The sequence below is a fragment of the Eulemur rufifrons genome, chromosome 7 (genome assembly GCF_041146395.1).
Source record: "Eulemur rufifrons isolate Redbay chromosome 7, OSU_ERuf_1, whole genome shotgun sequence".
Classification (NCBI taxonomy): Eukaryota; Metazoa; Chordata; class Mammalia; order Primates; family Lemuridae; genus Eulemur; species Eulemur rufifrons.
Genome location: NC_090989.1, coordinates 80,103,964 through 80,127,501, shown reverse-complemented (window position 1 = coordinate 80,127,501; position 23,538 = coordinate 80,103,964). Strand labels below are relative to the sequence as shown.

Genomic DNA, 23,538 nt, shown 5'->3' with positions numbered 1-23,538 from the left:
GGAGTCTCGCTCTTGCTCAGGCTGGCCTCGAACTCCTGACCTCGAGCGATCCACCTGCCTCGGCCTCCCAGAGTGCTAGGATTACAGGCATGAGCCACCGCGCCCGGCCTGCGTTGATTTTTTTAATGTTGAATTAATCTTGCATTCCTGGAATAAATCCCATATTCTCATGGTATATAATCCTTTTTATATGTTTTTGGTTTGCATCTATATTTATAAGGGATAGTGGTCTGTAGTTTGTTTCTTTGTGATATCTACCTCCCTTTTTAAAGGACTTCTTTCTCAAGTCAGAATTGCAGTAATCACACCTTCTCTATAATCTTGGTTGGCTCAAGACTTGGCTATTACATCCTTCTCTTCATAGGCTTACCTTTTAAAGTAAATTTTCTATAATTAGTCTCCAAAAGTAATAAAATAATTTGTCTTATCTACTTTTAAAAAATGTTTTTTCATTATAACATTCATTCTTTTCACCAAATTTGTTTCTTGCCCTCAGTTTCAACTTCCTATGTTTATTTTAGACAACTTCTCATGTTGCTATCATTTTGTGTTCCTATTCCCAGCTCTGTTTCATTTCTCCTGGCCCAGATGCCCTTTCACATTCTAGGTTATTATTAAGCATCCCTTCTTTCATCCCTTTGTTTCAAAGATAATCCTTGAGTACTACTACTTAAAAACACCTTAGCCAAGAGATTGATAAAAAGTACTAATACCACATTCTCAGTCACCTCTACAGATGAACATGTATTATTCGTCTTGATTATCTAATTGTGGTTGGAGTACAAGAATGTCAGCATTGGTATATCAATGTTAATAGGTAAACTTGACATTAGGTGACAGAGGACAAGGGTTTTTTTTCTTTTTTTTGTTTTGGTTAACATAGGACCATGAATGAACACAAAAGTTTATTTTCTTTTGTTTTCTCTCTCTCTAGGTGGAGTATGTCTTTACAGATAAAACTGGTACACTGACAGAAAATGAGATGCAGTTTCGGGAATGCTCAATTAATGGCATGAAATACCAAGAAATCAATGGTAGACTTGTACCTGAAGGACCAACACCAGACTCTTCAGAAGGAGACTTAACTTATCTTAGTGGTTTATCCCATCTTAACAACTTATCCCATCTTACAAGTTCCTCTTTTAGAACCAGCCCTGAAAATGAAACTGAACTAGTAAGCAATTTTTAAATTAATAAATAAGGGTTTCATATGAAATAATTCTCTTCCATAGTTGATGGGTTGTATGAAAAAAATGTTTAAGTGGCAACAGAGCAAGGAATATGTATTTCAAATGTATATCTTTGATTCAAGGCTACAAAATATAATCCTAAGAATTTATAGTTACAGCCCAATTTAACTTGTTATTTAATGAGTGTCTGCCTTAGCTCTCTGAGCATTTAAATGGAACTGAGTTAAGAAAAGCCCTTACTGCCTTGAAGTGAAGAAGACTTATTGAAAAATAGAGCTTAAAAATACTTAATATTTTTTGAGACCTCACTACTTTCACAAAAGCGTATTCCCCTTTATTTGCAATTTGGTTATGCCTCCTAAAAGATGCTCATATGTTGAATGGTCCTAAGCAAATGTGACATTTTACTTTTTGAACTCAGAAACCAGCTGTTATTCAGGGAATCAAGATTGTAGCACTCTTGCTGATTTCCTAAGTGAGATTTCAAAATGATATTTTTATCATGAATATTAATTATGTTCCTACAGGTTAAAGAACATGATCTCTTCTTTAAAGCAGTCAGTCTCTGTCACACTGTACAGATTAGCAATGTTCAGAGTGAATGCATTGGTGATGGTCCCTGGCAATCCAACCTGGCACCCTCCCAGTTGGAGTACTATGCATCTTCACCAGATGAAAAAGCTCTAGTAGAAGCTGCTGCAAGGTAATTTAACCTAATTTCCAAATCTTCAGAAAAATACCTTTTAAGTAAATGTTAGAATATTAGAGAATCATTTAAAATTTTCAAACGTAATTCCATCATCTTAAGTTGTCAAAATTCATATAAACACATAAAAATAGAAGTGCATTTTAAATTAAATTTTAAATGAAAATTTGAAGTATATCATTAATTTTGTTACGAAACTTGCATTGAGTCATATTTTTTAAGATCCCTTTACAAATCTGATTACTATAAAATATGTGTAATATAATTTGTGAGAAATACTTGTATTATACTGAACCTATTCTGATCTTTCAAGTTCTTAAAAGTAACGATTATTATTCAAAGGCAATACTTTAAATTTTTATTTTATTTTAAATTTTTTTTAAACTTTTATTTTAAATTTTTTTCTCAAGCTAAACTATAATGGCATTGTGAAACATGAAATATCATTTCTTAAGTCTTACCTTTCTTTGTCCTTTTAATCCCTAGGATTGGCATTGTATTTATTGGCAATTCTGAAGAAACTATGGAAATTAAAACACTTGGAAAACTGGAACGGTAATTTTTTTCATATATTGTAAAGTTCTCTATACCACAATAAGTGTATAGTATAGAATAGGGATCAGTAAACTATGGTCCATGAGCCAAGCTCTGTCACCCAAGCTGAATTGCAGTGACATTGATTATAGCTCACTACAACCTCCAACTCCTGGCTCAAGTGATCCTCTTTCCTTAGCCTCCTGAGTAGCTACAGGTGCGCACCACTACACCTCGCTGATTTTTAAATTTTTTGTAAAGATGGGGTCTTACTATGTTGCCCACGCTGGTCTCAAAGTCCTTGGCTCAAGCAGTCTTCCTGCCTCTGCCTCCCAACATGCTGGGATTACAGGTGTGAGTCACCATGCCTAGCCATATTGTATTTTTAAAGGATTATTTTTGGCCGGGCGCGGTGGCTCACGCCTGTAATCCTAGCACTCTGGGAGGCCGAGGTGGGCGGATCGTTTGAGCTCAGGAGTTCGAGACCAGCCTGAGCAAGAGCGAGACCCCACCTCTACTAAAAATAGAAAGAAATTATATGGACAGCTAAAAATATATATAGAAAAAATTAGCCGGGCATGGTGGCGCATGCCTGTAGTCCCAGCTACTCGGGAGGCTGAGACAGGAGGATCGCTTGAGCTCAGGAGTTTGAGGTTGCTGTGAGCTAGGCTGACGCCACGGCACTCACTCTAGCCTGGGCAACAGAGTGAGACTCTGTCTCAAAAAAAAAAAATAAAGGATTATTTTTTTAAAAAATAAAAGAATATGCAACAGAGACCATATATGGCCTGCAAAGCCTGAAATATTAATATCCGGCTCTTCACAGAAAAAGTTTACTGATCTCTGTTCTAGAATGATCCTAATATTACATTTTATCTTATCACAGTATTCTGCTCTGAATCTTTTATTTGTATTTTAGCCTACTGGTTCTTGAATTTACTTATATGTTTATTTTTAGACATTCCCAGGGTAATGGGTTTCATGGGTTTCTACTCACTGAATAAAAAAAAAAAACTTTCCTTGTATTTCCTATGATTTTATGTTTCAAACATTTATCTTTGATAAATGAATTTGTCTACACTTATTATGCTTAAACCATTCAGGTATTATCAATTCTGATTATATCTCAACTCAAACTGTGCTTTTCCAAGCTGTGCTTTTCCATACTAAATAGGGTCCATTCTTTGACTATTTTTACGTGGGAGCCTGTGTAGCTCATTTTACTTATAAACCATAATTCAACTCATTATTTTCCTTTGAGATGTGCAAAGCATTTCATATGTACATCATTGTGTAAGATTCATCTGGAAGACTTTCTAAGCCACACCTTGCCTGTCCACACAAATTCTTTCACAGCTCCCCGGAAAGGCTTTTGTCACTCCCCTCCCCTCCACACACACACCCCCAGGTTCAGAATCACTACTGTAATGACCCTCTGATACTAATGTGAATATGTTACATTTGTCAGGTTTATTAGGACCAAAAGAAAGAGTTGAAAATCAATCACCCTTTTTAGTCAGAAAAACATGAAGCTGGGAAGAAGATCTGGATTCTAGTCCTTGTTCTGCCATTTACAAACTTATTTGACTTTAGGCAAATTACTTAATCTTTCTGAGTTTAATAGTCCTCATCTATAAAAATGAGTTAAGACCTACTTACTTGAATTCTCCTGAGTATTAAATGACATAAGGTATGTAAAGCACATAGCATTTGGTAAGTATTCAATTAATGTCAATTCTTTCTATCTCTATCCTGTTTTGTTATTAATAATTCACAACCCATCATCATGAAAATGTAGTCGAGATTAATTTCTTGTTCTAAGTTAGCCATTTTATCTTTTATAGCGATTCTTTCCATATATTTGCTTAATATTCAAGAAAGTAAAGTTTTTGTTTTTCTTATTTTCTTTAGATACAAACTGCTTCATATTCTGGAATTTGATTCAGATCGTAGGAGAATGAGTGTAATTGTTCAGGCACCTTCAGGTAACCAATCTAAACTTTCATGAATTTTTATTTATCTAATATTAAGACCCTAATAACTCATTTTTTCTTTTTAGGTGAGAAGTTTTTATTTGCTAAAGGAGCAGAATCATCAATTCTTCCTAAATGTATAGGTGGAGAAATAGAAAAAACCAGAATTCATGTAGATGAATTTGCTTTGGTGAGTACAAACTTCTATGATTTTAAAAAACTATAAAAATATATTTATCAAAGATTTGGCAATTCATTTTTTAATAATTTACCAAAAATTATAGAAATTCTGCAGTTCTGTTACATTTTTTGTTGGCTCTACATTCGTTCTATAAAACTGACTTTTAACTTCCTAAAGTATAAGTCTTCTCTTCAAACCTATTATGGTCATGGCACTTCTGGTTGCAAGTACCACTCAAACTACACTACTAAAAAAGGGTGTGTATTAAAAAAATAGAGGGGAATTCCAATGATATGGAAAAACTGGAACCCTCATACACACCTTGCTGGTGGGATTATAAATGGCACAGCCACTCTGAAAAACAGTTTGGCAGTTCCTCAAAAGGTAAACATAGAGTTACTGTATGACCCAGCAATTCCACTCCTAGGTATACACGAAGAGAATTGAACACCTATGTCCACACAAAACCTTGTACATGAATGTTCATAAGCAGCATTATTTCTAATAGCCAGAAAATGGGAAAACTCTAATGGCAACTGATGATAGACAAAATGTGGTTTATCCATATAATGGGATATTATTTGGCTATTAAAAGTAATGAAGTACTGATAAATGCTACAACATGGACGAATCTTGAAAAGATTATGCTGAGTGAAAGAAGCCAGTCACAAAGGGCCACATATTACATTTATATGAGATATCCAGAATAGGCAGATTCATAGAGAAAGCAGATTAGTGGTTGCCAGCGGCTGGAGGAAGTGAGGAAAGGGACTGTTTGCTAATGGTTATGGAATTCCTTTTGGGGATAATGAAATATTCTAGAATTATATAGTGATAATGATGCACAGCTCTGTGAATACACCAAAAACCACTGATTTGTAGTCTCTAAAGGGGTCAATGTTAGGATATGTGAATTATATCTCTCTTATTGAAAATATGAAAAAATATAGGAGAATCTTACAAAAATAAAGAACCACAATTCATGTGATACCAAAATTATTAAACAGCTCTCTCTCAGTCTTAGGACTTCATAATCTTTCCTTTTTACCTTTCTATAAATGTATGCTCCGTACTCATCTCTGCTCACCTGTCTCCTTTACTAGTTTATGATTTCATTTTTCCCATTATGTGTTTCCTAATTGTTTATGATCTAGTTCCTCTACCACACTATAACATCCATAAAAACAAAGACATTATTCTACCTTACCACCATTTTAACATCCAGAACAATGCTGGCACATAGCTGGTGCTCAATAATTATTTGTTGTAGGATGAATTAATTCATTCATATATAAATAATTTATGGTCCCTTAACTGTTATTTAAGAGAAAAATTTATAGGTATGAGTACTTTATAAACCAAGGAATGCCACTATTTAGAAATATGGGCCGGGCGCAGTGGCTCATGCCTATAATCCTAGCACTCTGGGAGGCCGAGGCAAGTGGATCGCTTGAGGTCAGGAGTTCGAGACCAGCCTGAGCAAGAGTGAGACCCTGTCTCTACTAAAAATAGAAAGAAATTATCTGGACAACTAAAATACATATATATAGAAAAAAATTAGCCGGTCATGGTGGCGCATGCCTATAGTCCCAGCTACTCGGGAGTCTGAGGCAGTAGGATCGCTTAAGCCCAGGAGTTTGAGGTTGCTGTGAGCTAGGCTGACACCACAGCACTCTAGCCTGGGCAACAGAGCAAGACTCTGTCTCAAAAAAAAAAAAATAGAAATATGCCAAGTAGTATCATATAGTATTTTAAAATCTACCCTTTCCAAGTTCCGTTATTAGAACATTTATTATGAGTTTTTCTGAAGAATATGTATAGCAAGAAAAGGAAGTTTTATAAATCTTAGAATTTAGATATGAACTTTCAGAGATTAATGCCATAAGAAAACTTTGAGCCCAGTGGAATCAGATAATCAATTCTGATTACAGTTCACTATTGAAGATATAATGATATTTAAAATCACTCCTTTGTTAAATCTAGAAAGTATTGTTTGTTTGATAATGTTCATTTTATAGACTTCTTTATTTGAATGGCAGATTTTGTCATACAATGAATTCTCAGGAAATTATGTTTTCCTTTGCTTAAAAAAAAAAAACCTTACAAAATAGGTAAAGGTGGATTTGCAAATTAAAACAGGAGAATAGAACCTGGAGAATAGAGAATAGTCTCTCTCTTAACAATCCTAAAGGTACCCTTATAGGACTTTCTGGCTTTCCACGCAACACAGTTTTAAAACCACAAATAATATAGTCTTTACGATCCTTTCTAGGCTCTAATATGCTATAATTTGGTGACCATAATTATTTATAAGAACTCATCAGAAATTGAAAAAGCTATGGTAATGTGTCCCATAACTCAGATCACTAGGGCTTTGTGACATTTCATTTATTTCCTATCACTAGATGATAGTACTTTTTAAATGATTTGTAATTAATTTTTGGTAATGGATCCTCAGTTTATTTCAATGAGTTCCTGATTTTCCATTAGTCATTTGTGTTCAATTTTTTTCTTTTTTTTTTTTTTTTCTGTCTTAGAAAGGGCTAAGAACTCTGTGTATAGCCTATAGACAGTTTACATCTAAAGAATATGAGGCAATAGATAGACGCCTATTTGAAGCCAGGACTGCCTTGCAGCAACGGGAAGAGAAATTGGCAGACACCTTCCAGTTCATAGAGAAAGACCTGATATTACTTGGAGCTACAGCAGTGGAAGACAGGTAAGCATCAGATAAGTAAGCGGTATCATTTTTCTCTCTTAAGAATTTTTCTAACCAAGTGTTTCTAATATATGACATAAATTCTATTTATTAACATCCTGTAACTTAATATATTTAAAATCAAAATAGAGAATTAAAACCTTAATTTTTCCCAGTCAGCCTATATAAATTTTGTTCTAGCTAGATAGCTGAGATAGATGGAAAAAAACCAGCTATCTATAGTTTTCCCTATAAGTCTGAATTTTTAGAATACTCCTCAATAGCCATGCAAAGACTTTAAACACCAGCTTAATTCTCCAGCCTCACCTCCCACCACTGTCCCCTTCTACTTTATGTTTCAATAATATCAAACTGTAGTTTTCGTTTGCACACCAACTGTAGTTAAAACTATTCTATTTTGTGCCCTTGTTCCTTGGGAAGGCTGTGCCTTCTGTCTGGATGATTCTTCCCTTCCCTATCCATCTGTGAATACCTGTTCATAAAGTATAGCTCAAATATTAGCCCCACTCTAGTAAGACTTTTCCTGACACCTAGCAGGATTAAAAATTCTCTTTGTGAAGTCTCATTGTAGGTATTTCTATCGTAGTCCTTGTGGCACTATGGTATAATCATATGTTTAAAAACTTTTTCCTCAGTTAGCCTGTGAATTCCTTGAAGTCCTTTTATTCTTCATGTTTGCTCCCCAGTACCTCTACACCATAGAGGTAAGGGTGTATACATGTTTGTTTAATTTAGGCTTTCATTTACTTTTTAGTTGTCCTCATGAGATTTCTGAGGCTCACCTAAAGTTATGTAGTCCTGTATTTTCCATGGTCTGATTTTTAAATTATATGAGTGATTTGAGAGATTTTCTTAACAAAACAAAAAGAGAAAACTCTTCTTCTTCTTCGTCTTTTTTTTTTTTTTTTTTTTTTTTTTTTTTGAGGCAAAGTCTTGCTCTGTCACCCAAGCTGGCATACAGTGGCATGATCATAGCTCACTGCACCCTTGAACCCCTGGCTCAAGCAATCCTCCTGCCTCAGTCTCCTGAGTAGCTAGGACCACAGGCACATACCACCAGGCCCAGCTAATTTTTTTTTTTTTTGTAAAGACAAGGGTCTCACTGTGTTGCTAGGCTCATCTCAAACCTCTGGCCTCAAGTAGTCCTCCCGCCTTGGCCTCTCAAAGTTCTGGGATTATAGGGGTGAGCTGCTGCTCCCAGCTGAAAAATAACCTTCTGATTTGAAATTTAAGACTTCCTAATAAAATAGGAGTTTATGAAGACCACATAGTTTGGCCCTATAAAAATCAACTTTGAAGATATACTCTTAAAATATGAAGTTGTAGATTTTAGTTGGTTGATTTTATGTTAACCAGATGATCACTAATCTCTTTATTCTTGTTTGTTTCCTAATGGGAGAAAATTTCAGTTATATTTCTATATACACATTCCTAAGTCAAGGATTTTAGAATTTACCTTGCACGTGCTATGTGGTTTATACTTAACATACAGTCAGAAAAGTATTCTCTTTTTTAAATTTTATTTATTTATTTATCAATGAATGAATGAGAGAGACAGGGTCTTGCTCTGTCGCCCAGGCTGGAGTGCAGTGGTATGATCATAGCTCACTGTAACATCAATCTGCCAGACTCAGGCAATCCTCCTATCTCACCCTTCCGAGTAGCTAGGACTACAGGCACACACCACCATGCAAAGCAGAAAAGCATTCCCTACTACCAATTTGTTTCTTTTATTTTTAGACTACAAGATAAAGTTCGAGAAACTATTGAAGCATTGAGAATGGCTGGGATCAAAGTATGGGTACTTACTGGAGATAAACATGAAACAGCTGTTAGTGTAAGTTTATCATGTGGACACTTTCATAGAACCATGAACATCCTTGAACTTACAAATCAGAAATCAGACAACGAATGTGCTGAACAGTTGAGGCAGCTTTCCAGAAGGTAAGAATATAGATATCTGTATTATGCAGTCATAGGGTCAACAAACTATGGCCCACTGCCTGTTTTTTTACAGCCCATAAGCTAAAAGTAGTTTTTATATTTTTTGGTGGATGAAAAAGAATCCAAAGAAGAATATTTCAAGAAGTAAAAATTGTATGATATTTAAGTTTCAGTGTCTATAAAGTTTGATTGGAACACAACCACATTTGTTTACATATTGTCAACGACTGCTTTTATATATCAGCACCAGAATTGAGTAGTTGCGACAGAAACCTTATGACATAGTCTCTCATCACTTCACACTGCTGCTTGATACACTGGTGACACAGTTATAACTTGATAGTGTTTTTAAGGGCCATGCGTAGTACCGTCTCATGATACTCTGGTTTTTTTTGTCAGTATATGGCTATCATGTCAAACAAGAAAAGATAAATGGACTTTCAATATCACACTTTTTTTTTTTTTTTTTTTTTTTTTTGGAGACAGTCTCGCTCTTTTGCCCTGGCTAGAGTGCCATGATGTCAGCCTAGCTCACAGCAACCTCAAACTCCTGGGCTTAAGCGATCCTTCTGCCTCAGCCTTCCGAGTAGCTGGGACTACAGGCATGCGCCACCAGGCCTGGCTAATTTTTTCTATATATTTTTACTTGTCCAGATAATTTCTTTCTATTTTTTAGTAGAGACGGGGTCTCGCACTTGCTCAGGCTGGTCTTGTACTCCTGATCTCAAGCAATCCTCACTTTTAAGGCACAATGAAGTGGGGATTGTTTTATTATTGAATTACATGGCAAACCATTATGTTTATTATGAGTGATATTTTAGCTGTGCTACCTGTTTGAAAAGACATTTTCAAAGATGAATTATAAATCTCATTATATATAGTTCTATTGTATTGAAATGTAAAATCTCCTTACAGATAGGCATTATCAGATGGACATTTACAATTAATTTTGATGATAGGGAACATTAACTTTGAACTCCAATTAAGCAAAATATTATCTCTCCCCCAAGAAAATATTCTCATTTTTCTCATTATATTATATTTCTATTAAAAAATTCTCAACTATGACTACATTTTTAACTTAATAAAAATTTTGTTGAAGTTTCTTTTCTCTCTCATTATATAAGCACCTGTATGACATCCTCAATTTTTGTCTCTTGGCCCACAAAGTTTAAAATTGAAATGTTTACTCTCTGGCCCTTTATAAAAAATATTTGCCAACCTCTGAGCTAGTTTGCATGACCAAACTGTGATACTAATCCGCATTTTAGTGTTCAAAGATTATTTCATAAGAATTTATACTCTAAATTCTTTTTTGTAAATCGTTTTTTATAGGCAGATTTGTGCCCCATATGGAGGCAAATGGTGCCTCCATTTAACACAGTAATTTTTCACAATAAATTAAGAAGGGCTTCATTGTGAGAATGAGGGCTGCTTGCATATAGGCATATTAGGTCTCCTACAGGTTCCTGTCATTTGCAGTCTTGTGATACTAGCCCAGAAAAACAAACACAAAAAGATAACACCATGGTTTTTAATATACATTTAAGGCTTTATTTATATTTGCTGTGCAGGCATTGATGTGTTGCTAACCTCTGGATTTCATCTAAGAAAAGCTTATTTAAGAGATGTTTTAAAAAGACAGTACAACTATCAGAAGGGTGTTTGCTTGAATGAAAAAAAGGTGATCTAGGTATTAATAATTATAGTTTGGGAGCAGTGCCAACACCATTGTGGATGCTTAAACATTTAAATAACATAATGTCAAGGAAAACTTCCTAAACTTAGAAATTAACTGCTTAGAACCATTTACCTTATATATGCCTTTATATATTTTTTCTGATTATAAAAATAATGTCTACTTAAAAAATACTGAAAATTATAACAGTATGGTGGTTAATGACATAGTACAATCATCTAAAGATAATTATTTATATTTTAGCATATTTTCTTTAAGTCTTCTATATATGTGGTTTCAATGAATATGTTATGATCATTAGTATTGTTCATCACTTTCTGTACAAAAGCTGTATTATAAATTGAAGACTATACCCTTAAAGTGAATTTTACACTTGCTGTCTTAGTCCATTTGTGCTGCTACAACAAAATACCTGAGACTGGGTAATTTATAAAGAATAGAAATTTATTTCTCACAGTTCTGGAGGCTGGAAAGGCCAAGATCAAGGCCCCAGAAGGTTGTATAGTGGGGGCTGCTCCCTGCTTCTGAGACGGTGCCTTGTTGCTGCATCCTCCTAAGAGGAGGGCTGCTAGGGGAAAGGGACTAGAGAGAAGGGACTAAGGTCAAGAGGGGCGAACTCTCTCTGAAGCCTCTGATATCAGGGTGTTAATCCATTCCTGAAGGCAGATCTCATATTATGACTTAATCATGTCCCAAAAGGCCCCCACCTCCTAATACCACACCACAATGGAGGTTGTTTCAGCATGAATTTTGGAGGGGACAGCACATTCAAACCATAGCACTTGCTGTGTGAAATTTATATTATATTTTAGGAATATATCTTTTTGATGGAAAAAATCTGAAATAACTGTGTAAGTCAATAGGATTTTGATTTACAGACTGGCAAGTAGTATCTATTCTAAAAATCTTGATAAAAATCTTGTGTAGAACAAAGAATTTCGTATCTCTGAAAGCTTTAGTTTATATATCCATTCCTTCACAAACATATATCATCTCCTATCTAGGCATTTGGAACACAAAGTCATATAAAGTGTGTTGTTTATGCCCCAAATGCTTATAGTGTGTAGGAAAAACAGGGAAGTAAATATTTTGTCATAGACCTGTCACAACTGGATTGTAACTGAGGCAAGAACAGAAGCTGTAGTATGGAAGAGAGAAGCTTAGCCCAGACCAGGTATATTAAGGAGAGAGCTCTGGAAGACAAGTGACTGTGTTGCCTCCTGAGAGAAGAAATTTAACTGGACAGAGAGTGACACCAAGAAGAAATGGGAACAATGTGTGCAAATTCCCAGAGCTGGGAGAGAGGCTTAATCGAGGAATTGACAGTAAAGTGTGGCCAGAGAATGGGATAGGTCAGAGAGAATATGGGAGGAGATTATGAGACAGGAGGCTACAGAGTTGAGCAGATGCTACCTACTGTATGCAAGAAATGTAGGTGCTTTTCCATACTTCTTAAATATTCCACAGGCCGGTATAGTGGCTCACACCTATAATCCTTGCACTTTGAGAGGCTGAGGTGGGAGGATCACTTGAGCCCAGGAGTTTGAAAACAGCCTGGGCAATACAGTGAGACTCCATCTCTACAATAATAAAAAAATTAGCCAGACATGTGGCATGTACCTATAGTCCCAGCTACCCAGGAGGCTGAGGCAGGAAGATTGCTTCAGCCCAGGAGTTGGAGGTTGCAGTGAGCTATCATCATGCCACTGTCCTCCAGCCTGGGCGACAGAACGAGATCCTATCTTAATAGATATATAATCCCACGGATTGTGAGATCATATGATGATTTATGAAGCCTATCCAGAGGAAAACCTAATTTAATGTGCCTTAGAAAGATTCCCTAAGAAAACTGATCTGTCCCACTCTTGGCTGCTATCGCTTCTGAGGCACATTACCCAGGCAATGCTTAGGACAGCCTGAAGACATCGAAGGCACCACAGGTTGCTAAAGTTTGGCCAGTGGGGAAGAAAAACAGTCAATGTGCGTATTGGTTTCAGATACTGGAGGTTTAATAAAGGAGGGAAAAATAAATTTTTAAAAATTTTATGATGTAAAGTGAATTGCTTGCCACTTATTAGTTACAGTGCAACACAATAGTCATTAGGCATACTATGAAAGACATCATTTTAACTTGTGAAAAATTTTTTCTATTATAAGACTAAAATCAATATATGTTTAGCTTTTATAGCTTGTTGCTCATTTAATAGTCTTCTCACTTCTTATTTGAAAACGGAGGGATATTTCTCAGTAGCAGTGTACTGCACTGTGAACCTGTAGTACTTTCCTATGGTGTATATAGCACCGTGCTACCCTGAGTGCTGATTTTCAATAACATAAAGGAGCTTGCCCCAAAATATAAATCTATGTATATTTTCTTCATCAAGAAAGTCTTATTACCAGTGGGGGGTCGAGGGAAAAAACAGTTGAATAAAATAGTGTGTTTGGCGATATACTTGATTTATATACTAGTGCAAGCTCCTTGTCTCTTCCTGGCAACAAATAGTTTGCCCAGCGGCCAGTAGTCATGTCACACTGCACTTTGAGCAGCACTTGTGTAGCGTATGCCCACAAGTAAGGTGTTATCCATGTTCTGTAATAGTAATATCTGGTGTTACAATCCATCATAGAGGTTAATATCAAAAGACAGTACTGCTTCCTTCATCTTTTTCCTTCCTATTTACACATGTGGTGAATCTAGTTCATGGATTTTCCTGAACATTCTTGATTTCATTTAATTTTTTAAATAAGTAGAATTTGCTAAATGTTTAATAATGTTGCAGTTTTTGTAAGACTTTTCATGCTCACAGTTTGGGAGAATATCCTCAGATTATGTATTATAATTCACATTTTAGAAAATATAGTTATTATACCTACGTATCAGAGCATTGTAAAATTGAATATCATCTGTTCAGTCTGTATCGGTGACTCTCAGTTCTGCTTAATCGTAACCTTCGGGTAATACAATTGAGTTTTTTCCTAACTTATGCGTCGTGTAACAGTAAGGTCTGTGGGTGAACAATGCATCTTTCTGTAAGAATCTTTTGTTCAATATTAGTATAAATAATATGGCTTCAAAGTATCTTACAGAGCATATAACTATTTTCTCTTTTAGAATTACAGAGGATCATGTGATTCAGCATGGGCTGGTAGTGGATGGGACCAGCCTATCTCTTGCACTCAGGGAGCATGAAAAACTATTTATGGAAGTTTGTAGAAATTGTTCAGCTGTATTATGCTGTCGTATGGCACCATTGCAGAAAGCAAAAGTATGTATATGTTATAAAAAGCCTGATAAATATATTTAGATCTAAAAATGTTCTTTAAGGTTACATAGTTCCATTTTACTAGGAGTCAGTCACTTCTCATATTATGAATTTTAACCATACATTAGACTTTTGAAATTCTCACAGTGAACATTAAAGTTTCAACTATTTATAATGACATAGAAAGTCTGTGATGGGTAGCAGATTTGTGTTCTTGTTGAAATACAAATTTAAACTGTGATAACTAATGTTACACAAGTTAGTTACTTAGCTAGTGAAAGAGCCTAGGAAACTTCAATTCATCTGTACTTTCAGACGGCTCTGTTGATCTCTGCTTATTCTTGCATGCTTATGAAGTGGTAATTCTTTGTTAAAGTGGCTATAAAGTGACAAATAGAGTTTTAGTAAAAAGTTGAAAAGCTACTTAATTTGTAATGTGAAGCTATTGTATATACAGGAAATATTTACATTTCAGCTACCTATGATTCAATTGAAAACCTACACAAACATTTTTGTAATTCCAAATTGGGAATTTGAGGTCTTAGATTGTATTTTTCACAAATACCCTTTTCAATGCGTGTCTATATATTGATTGTTTCATATATAGGTCTAATAAAGTAGACTTCCAATTTTTTTGACTACATGGAATTTTGCTATAGTACCTGTATAATAACTAATGTACTGCAGTCTTTGGAGACTAAAACTGCCAAACAGAGCTAATGCCTGGGTTCTTTATAAAAGAACATTCAAGAATTCCAAAGAAACCTTTCTTTTGATTTCATTGAATTTAATCTTGATTGCTTATTTAAAATTTTTTAAATTTTATCACAGGAGAAAACAATTTTCTTTCCTCTTAAGTGAAAAAAATAATTTTTTGAGAAAGAAAAAATTTTGCCTAACAGTTCAATTAAGTGTAGTTACTTTTTTACATAATTAAGTTATTAAGGTTTTTAAATATTTAAGCTATATTTAAAGACTCTTGCTTCTCATCATAAAATCCAAAGATAATTCTCTGTTGTGACATTTCTGAAAGACATTCCTAAAATCTTAATGGAGGTACCCCTCAAAAAAATGAACACCGGTGCATATTGTCTAACATAAAATTCAATCTTTTTTTCAGTACTCTACTGTTCTTACTACAGAGTCATCTCAGATAAATGACTTTATGTAAATATAAGAAAGTTAAAATTTTATCATAAAGAACTAATTCATTGTATGTCTTTCAGGTAATAAGACTGATAAAAATCTCACCTGAGAAACCTATAACATTGGCTGTTGGTGATGGTGCTAATGATGTAAGCATGATACAGGAAGCACATGTTGGCATAGGTAATTGATTTTTTCCTAAACTTTTAAAGTTAGTATAATTATTTGGCGGTTTTGAATTTTCCTTTTGTAGATTAAGGTATAACATCAAATATGTGAATGAAAACTAAATGCAACATGGTAATGTATCATAGTGTATCTCCATCAGAAACCTATTGTAATTAAGTACACTACATTATATTTTATAGTATATTTTATTTTTTATTTTTATTATATTTTATGGTATACTATATAGTATATTTTAGTTCTAAATTTTAAAGGAAATAAATACATTAGTGAATTTTATCTTTGCCAATTCTCCATAATAAAAGTAACTTTATTTTTACATGACATTTTTTACCTTTTAAAGTATTTTCACACATTTTAAAGATAATTTAGAGACAAAAAATTGCACCAGACTGTAATAAAATATAAAATTTCAAATAGTTTTCTGATTTTAATAACTATTCTAATTTTTCTTTTTACTTAAAACTTTTATTGGATTCAGACTATTATTATTTAATTATATTTAATTTATTAATCCTTTTCTATTTTAACCATATTCTGATCTGTCTTCCTCTATAATTTTATTTTACAAATACCTAGCAAAAGAGAAAAAGTATGGGCATGGGTTTTTTTAATTGAAGAATAAAACTTGAGAGTTAAAAGAGATTTAGGCTAGTCTCTGTTCTGGAACAGTCTCTATAGTGTCCTGCATGGGTAGTTATCAGGTCAGTGACTGGAATGGATTCAAGAATATGGAAGGTTTAGTATATAACAAAGGGGTATTTCACATAAATACAAACTATTCAGTAAAAAAATATTGATAAAATTGGTTAGTTATTAATATTTGGAAAAAAGAAGTTGGATCCCTTTCCATTACTTATAGTAAAACAAATTCCAGATGGATTAGGATGTAAATAATTTTTAAAGACCATAGAAAGTAATAGAAGAAATTTTAATGAATAATCTTATTATTTGAGATGTGGAAGGGTCTTTTAAGCACAATACCAAAGGAAGGAACTATAGTTAACTATAGGGAAAAGATCATACACTGGTAAAAACTCTCCCAAAACAAATTTTAAAGATGAAAGACAAACTAGTAAAGAATATTTGCAAAATAGATGACAAAGACTTAATATTCTTAATATATGAAGTCTTAACAAATTAATAAGAATAAGAAAAACACTAAAGTAGAAATATGCAGAAGGATGTGAGCCATCAGTTGTCATAAAAGGAGAAATTTAAAATGAATACTAAATGTATGAAAAAAAATGTTCAGTCTCTAACAACCAGTGAAATACAAGTTAAAGTTGCTTTTCAGATTGGCAGAAACTACAAAGATTGATAAATCTGTAGTTTGCAGAGGTATACATTAACAATGCTCTTATACAATGTTAGTGAGAGAGTAAATTGGTACACCCTGCATTATTATGCATAACAAAATTTTTAAATGTATGCCTATTGACTTTGCAATTATGCATCCAGGAATTTCTTCTAAGAAAATAATCGAACATGTTGATAAATAATATAAACAATGTCCATAATCTGTTAGGTACCAAAGCACATTACCAAACAATCCCGTTTTAATACACGTTTTTATATAATTAAACCCACACAGGAAATAAGCAGAAAGAAAAATTCTGAAAGGACATAGACTGAAAACAGTGGTTTTCTCTAGGTGTTATGAATATAGATGATTTTCATTGCCTATACATTTTGGAGCATTTTGATACTTTTATGATAAAAATTTTAATTTTAAAAGTTGCTTTCAAATTAAAAACAAACTTGGCAATAACTCTTGCTTTTCTGAAACCTAAAGGATTATTGTAACCTAAAAACTTTTACTCATATTCATCAGATAAAACAATGCACTGATTTCAAATGATATTGTACATTTTTCTTTTATTTTTTTAAGTTTATTTATTCTAAATTTATATTTGTCTTTTAAAAAGCACACTTTGTTTGACTTATGCATGAAAGATTGTTTGTTCATTTGTTTTTTAGAGACAGGGTCTCGCTCTGCTGCCCAGCCTGGATTGCAGTGGCCCAATCATAGCTTGCTGTAACCTCAAATTACCGGGCTCAAGTGATCCTTGTCCTCCTTCCTCAGCCTCCTTAGTAGCTGCGACCACAGGCTTATGCCACCAGGCCCAGCTGATATTTTTGTTTTTTGTAGAGATGAGGGTCTCACTGCGTTGCCCAGACTGGTCTCAAATTCTTAGCTTCAAGCAGCCCTCTCGCCTTGACCTCCCAAAATGCTGCGATTACAGGCATGAACCACTGTGCCCGGCACCATGAAAGTTTTAAATCAGTTAAATATGCTCATTATTTTTGCCAGGTTCAAATTATTCAATTTGAATATTTTTTATATTCACTGGAAATAGTGAAGTTAAATCTGTTTTATAGCCTTCTGTCCATCAGAATTCTGTTACCCAATATTGTGCTTATTAGAATAATAATTGATATTCCTGCTAGATCCTGAACTTTCAGTATTGTTTTTATATTAATTGTATTTTATCTTATTGTGTTTTAATTCTTTGAAAATTGGTATTATATGTCTGCTATATATTGTAGCTTTATATTAATTACATATTTAGGTAGAACAACCTTTTAGACATCTGCTATCTGCTGACTTATTAGGATTCAGTGTTCCGAAGTCTGTGTTTAACTACTACAAATAATTGAGATATTTGCAGATATAACATGAAAATTAAACTAATCAGTTATAAGTGAACATGCCTTTCTGTCCCCTTTGTTACAGGAATCATGGGTAAAGAAGGAAGACAGGCTGCAAGAAACAGTGACTATGCAATAGCTAGATTTAAATTCCTCTCCAAATTGCTTTTTGTTCATGGTCATTTTTATTATATTAGAATAGCTACCCTTGTACAGTATTTTTTTTACAAGGTGAGTTTCATGTAGATATTTAGAATCAATTATTTCAATTATTGATATAGTAATTTAAAGTTTCAATTTGAGGAATGTTATAACTATATACATTTTTCTTAAAAATAGTTTCTATAAGTAAAAATAACAGTAGTTTGTCATAAATCTAATCTATACCAACAGAAAGCAAATCAGTGGTTGCCTGGGGCCAAGGGTTCAGGTGGTAGAATTGACTGGAAAGGGATGTAAGAGAGCTTTTTGGGGTGACAGAAAAGTTCTCCAGTTTTATTATGATGGTAGTATATAAAAAGTTTTCAAAACACATCAAAATTTAAAATTAAAATTGGTATGTTTTATTCCTTGCAAATTAGAACACAGTAAATTTGATTTCTTCAAAGTTATTTTATCCTGAACCAGTAATAAGTTTTTTTTGTTGTTTTTTTTTTTTAGACAGAGTCTCGCTCTGTTGCCTGGGCTAGAGTGAGTGCCGTGGCATCAGCCTAGCTCACAGCAACCTCAAACTCCTGGGCTTAAGCAATCCTCCTGCCTCAGCCTCCCGAGTAGCTGGGACTACAGGCATGCGCCACCATGCCCGGCTAATTTTTTCTATATATATTTTTAGTTGGCCAGATCATTTCTTTCTATTTTTAGTAGAGACGAGGTCTCGCTCTTGCTCAGGCTGGTCTCGAACTCCTGAGCTCAAACAATCCACCCGCCTCGGCCTCCCAGAGTGCTAGGATTACAGGCGTGAGCCACCGCGCCCGGCCAATAAGTTTTAATTTAACTACAATATGATGGTTTCAAACAGAGGTTCTTAACCTTTTTTGTGCCATGAATGACCCTTTGGTAGTCTAGTGAAATGTATGAGCTCCTCAGTATGGGGTTTTTATATGCATAAAATAAAAATACATACGATTACAAGGAAACTAATTATATTGAAACACTATTCTATCTCTGGATCCTTTTGAGGAGAGTGAGAGTCTGTGGAACCCACATTAAGAGCTCCTGTTACCAATACATTTAATATAGCAATGTCCTATATTGCATATATTCCTATAACTAATAGCTGCAAGGAAAGAACACAAGTAGTAGACTACACATTGCTATAAGATGATGATGGCAGTTTTCTTCTAAGTGATTATTCTAGCTTTTACTTGGAATATGAGTATATTGAGATGGAGAGATGTTTTGACAGTTCTATGTATTGTGTGTTTGAAGTATTTTTGCATTTTAAAGTTGTCATAGCCCTAAAGTTTAAGTAAATCTTACTTATTGTATTATATTTGAAAAGAATTGAATAATAGTTGGAAGGTTGTAAATTCAAAATTGTAGTATTGCTTGGCAAAGATAGGAATCAAGGGTATTTTCATTCTGATATCTGTACTGGTGCATAAAATGCTTTTAGACTTTTTTTAACAAAATGGGAATCCTACTTTCCTGTTTTATATGGACAAGTCCTTATCCTTTACTTACCATATTAACTGAGATTGTGTTTATGGACACCTTAGTAGCCATTTTTAATAATGTTTCTCTTTTAGATCTAAATATTTTAATTATTTCCTGTTTAATCTTATTTTTCAGAATGTGTGCTTTATAACACCCCAATTTTTATATCAGTTCTACTGTTTATTTTCTCAACAAGTAAGTAAACAGAAGCTTATGTTTTGTCCTTTTAGAATAAGGTATTTATGTTTGGATTTCGGTAGACATTTGGAGGGACTTTTCTCATTTTTCTTCTATAGGTAACTAGACAAAACTTTTTTGCTTAGTGTATTTAATCAGCATAACATTCATAATATTTATTCTGCTTTTCAGTTTGAGGTAAATGTTAATACCAAAATATATTGTAATTCTGGATGATTTTTAAAAAATAGATATTAACTCTTAACAGCTTGTCAGAGAATTTTGATAACCTTTTTCAACTTTTTTGCGATATTTCTATAGAATCCATATCAAGCCAGACCAGTTAATATTGGAAATTTACCTCATTTTTATATTTGGCTCAGAATTTTTTAGGTTTGGAAGGAACGTAGTGATTTAGTCTAGGGATGACAATATAGGTTTTAACCTCAGAAGCTAGCTTGAAAGATAATAATTGATAGAGATACCTGGAGTGCTATATTGAAAAGGTTTCTGAAGCTGTAGGCTCAGAGGGAAAAATGCTGTAATTTGTTAGCAGTGGCTGTAATAGGCACACATGTTACATATTTGCAATTCCTGATCTGTCTGTTTTATTTTATAGAAAAGGAAAGTGACATGCACAGAGATTAAGTAATTTGCCTTAACTAAATTAATGACTAAACCATGACTTGGAGCTACTACTTCTGACTAATTGAGCACCCTTTTCACATACAACACTCTACAGCTCAAATTGATCAAGACATTGGTCCAGATTTATTGATAAAACAAGAGCTTAATTATCTTAGATTTTTAACGAGTTGTTCCTATCTTTAATTACTTTTTTCTCCTCTTTTTACAACCTATAACTCTAAATTCCAAATATCTGCTTAGACATTGATTGCCAGTAACAGTTTATTTACTTACCTAAATGAACTAAAGTATGTGATAAGACCATATGACAAGGGAACTGGACCCATTTTAATTAGGTTTTCAGGGAGTTTATAGTGCAATTTGGGAGGCAGTATTAATAAAAATGAAAACAGTATATAAAGCTTAGGCAAAATGCTAAGCAATTAATACAGTAGGACCTATGACAGTTTAGAGGAAAAATCTAACATCAAGAACTTGGGCAATTGTGCAAAGTTTCATGGAAGAAGAGTCTTATTCAGTGCCTTAAAGGAAGAGTAGAACATAGATGGGGCAACAAAGGCATGAAAGAAACCTGTATGTATTTTAAGGAATTCTTCTAAAGGAATAGCAAGAAAGAAGCCTGGGGTGCTTGTAGGAGAATTGTGTAAAATTACTTTACAGTGACCAAATTGTGGAGAATCTTGAAATATCGACTCAATTCACTAGAATTTTAGAATCACCTGACACAGTAAAATATTCCAATTCCCACAAAGAATATAAATCTAGGAACATTATATGTTTATGTCTATACTAAAAGCAAATTGGAATTATTAAAATTGATTTTAATGTAACTTGATAAACTATAATTTTATGCTTATTTTCATGTGCTTCTTTGTGATTATATGCATAAGTATAATACTAATTCATAATTTAGAATCTCAGCATTCCCACCAATTTCTCTTTCTAGACATTGTATGACAGCGTGTACCTGACTTTATACAATATTTGTTTTACTTCCCTACCTATTCTGATATATAGTCTTTTGGAACAACATATAGACCCTCATGTATTACAGAACAAGCCCACCCTCTATCGGTAAGTGTATTCCAGTATTAAAGGTCCATAATATTTGTGATTGCAAGTAATGTATTAGTTATCATTTTTTAAAAGTACCTAAAAACAAGCAAATTAGTGCTTTGATGATTAAAACTTTACTAGTAATTGTCATATGGTTTAAAGTTATTGAATATCAAGGAGAAAATTTTCAATAATTTTTTTCAAGGAGAAAATTTGGATAATTTTTCTAGTATCTGTAAGAAAAAATACTTTAATTCTAGGAATGCATTGGGTAATTGTGTAATTTGCATTTAATGTTGCAAACCAATAATACTCCATTTTGTGTGCAAAAAAGAAATTAGGAATTGGTGGTCTCTAGGATTCCTAAAAAATTAGTTTATGTTCTACTATTATCAAATTTATAAGTAGCAATCAATACGAAATGCAGGGTTGAGGGTTTTAATTCCCATCCCAGATCCCCTGCTTTATTCCTGCTTCCCCAGAACCAAGTAATCACAGAGATGTGCTTGAGACCTATTCCTAAGGACCACCTTATGTTTTCCACTATAAGCTCCCATAGAGATACCCCTTACAGAGCTATCTAATTATTCAGTTGTAGGATAACTTACTTCGATTTCCCAGGATATCTAGGACAGGGCTTGACCCAAGATTGGCACAGATTGTTCTTCCCATCATAGATATTGTTGGAAGTGAACTTAACTAGGACCCTCAGTGCTGACCCTGACTCAAATGACCTCACTAAAAAGAGACTATAATGGCAGAGTGATTAAATGTTAACAGAAGAATATAATAACAGATAAATCACCTTTTCACAATTAAACTGACACATTATGCCTATATCATATTTCTTCGTCAAATGAGAAAATGTATTTGAATATATTATATAAACTATAAACTGTTACACAGTTGTATATTACAAGCAGTGGTTTGTAAGTTTGAGTTTCTGCTAATATTTTCAAGCATTTTAAATTAAAAAATCCATCTTGTTTTTAAATCATCAAATTATAATAATTGTATAGTAGGTAAATAATAAATGATTCCTAATATGTTCCCTTTTCTCTTCTTTTTTTTAATTTACAGAGATATTAGTAAAAACCGTCTCTTAAGCATTAATAAATTTCTTTATTGGACCATCTTGGGTTTCAGTCATGCCTTTATTTTCTTTTTTGGATCCTATTTTCTGATGGGGGAAGATGTATCTCTGCTTGGAAATGGCGAGGTAAAATATCTAATTTTTTAAAGAATGCTTGGTAATATTTTGATTTGGTTTGCTTTTTGATAACTGTTTGTCATAGAAAATAAAACTAAAATTCAATTTAAATGATAAAATTTCAGATATGAAATTAAAATGCCAAATATAAAAATATTTTTAAAAATTTTTGCTTAAAGTTTCATACAAATGAAAATTCAAACAGAAAAACAAACAATGTAATCTTAAAAGGAAACTCAAGTTACTAGACAATTTTGCTATTCAAAAATTAGCTCACACAAGGGGATATGTTATACCCCTGTATGCTGTTTACCTCAGGATTATATTTTAATGATAGCAACTGTTTACTTTTTGCTATTTTCATTAACCTCATAATTTAAATCTCCTTATTTCCTAACTTTATAGCCTAAGTGATTTTTCATGTTATTAAAAATACTTCAAAAACATTTTTCCTGGTTACATAGTACTCTACTACACATCATAGTTTATTTCCTTAATTAGAGAATTTGTTTCTAATTTTTAGTGACTTTTTAAAAAATTAAAACTTGAGTATTCGTTGTACAAGATAAAACCTGCCAGGTACACCTCTAATTCCAGC

The 23,538-nt window shown here is 33.5% G+C and overlaps 1 protein-coding gene across 1 annotated transcript in view; it reads left to right on the top strand.

Moving 5' to 3' along the window:
- The window catches only part of ATP11B (ATPase phospholipid transporting 11B (putative)), a 106,283-nt gene that overhangs the window by 55,943 nt on the left and 26,802 nt on the right, over positions 1-23,538 (top strand). Inside the window, exons 13-25 of the mRNA XM_069472877.1 lie at positions 935-1,174; positions 1,718-1,893; positions 2,383-2,451; positions 4,342-4,415; positions 4,490-4,593; positions 7,122-7,303; positions 9,044-9,247; positions 14,059-14,212; positions 15,436-15,538; positions 18,279-18,424; positions 19,985-20,044; positions 21,621-21,748; positions 22,811-22,949. Of these exons, the coding sequence (XP_069328978.1) occupies positions 935-1,174; positions 1,718-1,893; positions 2,383-2,451; positions 4,342-4,415; positions 4,490-4,593; positions 7,122-7,303; positions 9,044-9,247; positions 14,059-14,212; positions 15,436-15,538; positions 18,279-18,424; positions 19,985-20,044; positions 21,621-21,748; positions 22,811-22,949 (1,779 nt within the window). The remainder of the gene's footprint in view (positions 1-934; positions 1,175-1,717; positions 1,894-2,382; positions 2,452-4,341; positions 4,416-4,489; positions 4,594-7,121; positions 7,304-9,043; positions 9,248-14,058; positions 14,213-15,435; positions 15,539-18,278; positions 18,425-19,984; positions 20,045-21,620; positions 21,749-22,810; positions 22,950-23,538) is intronic.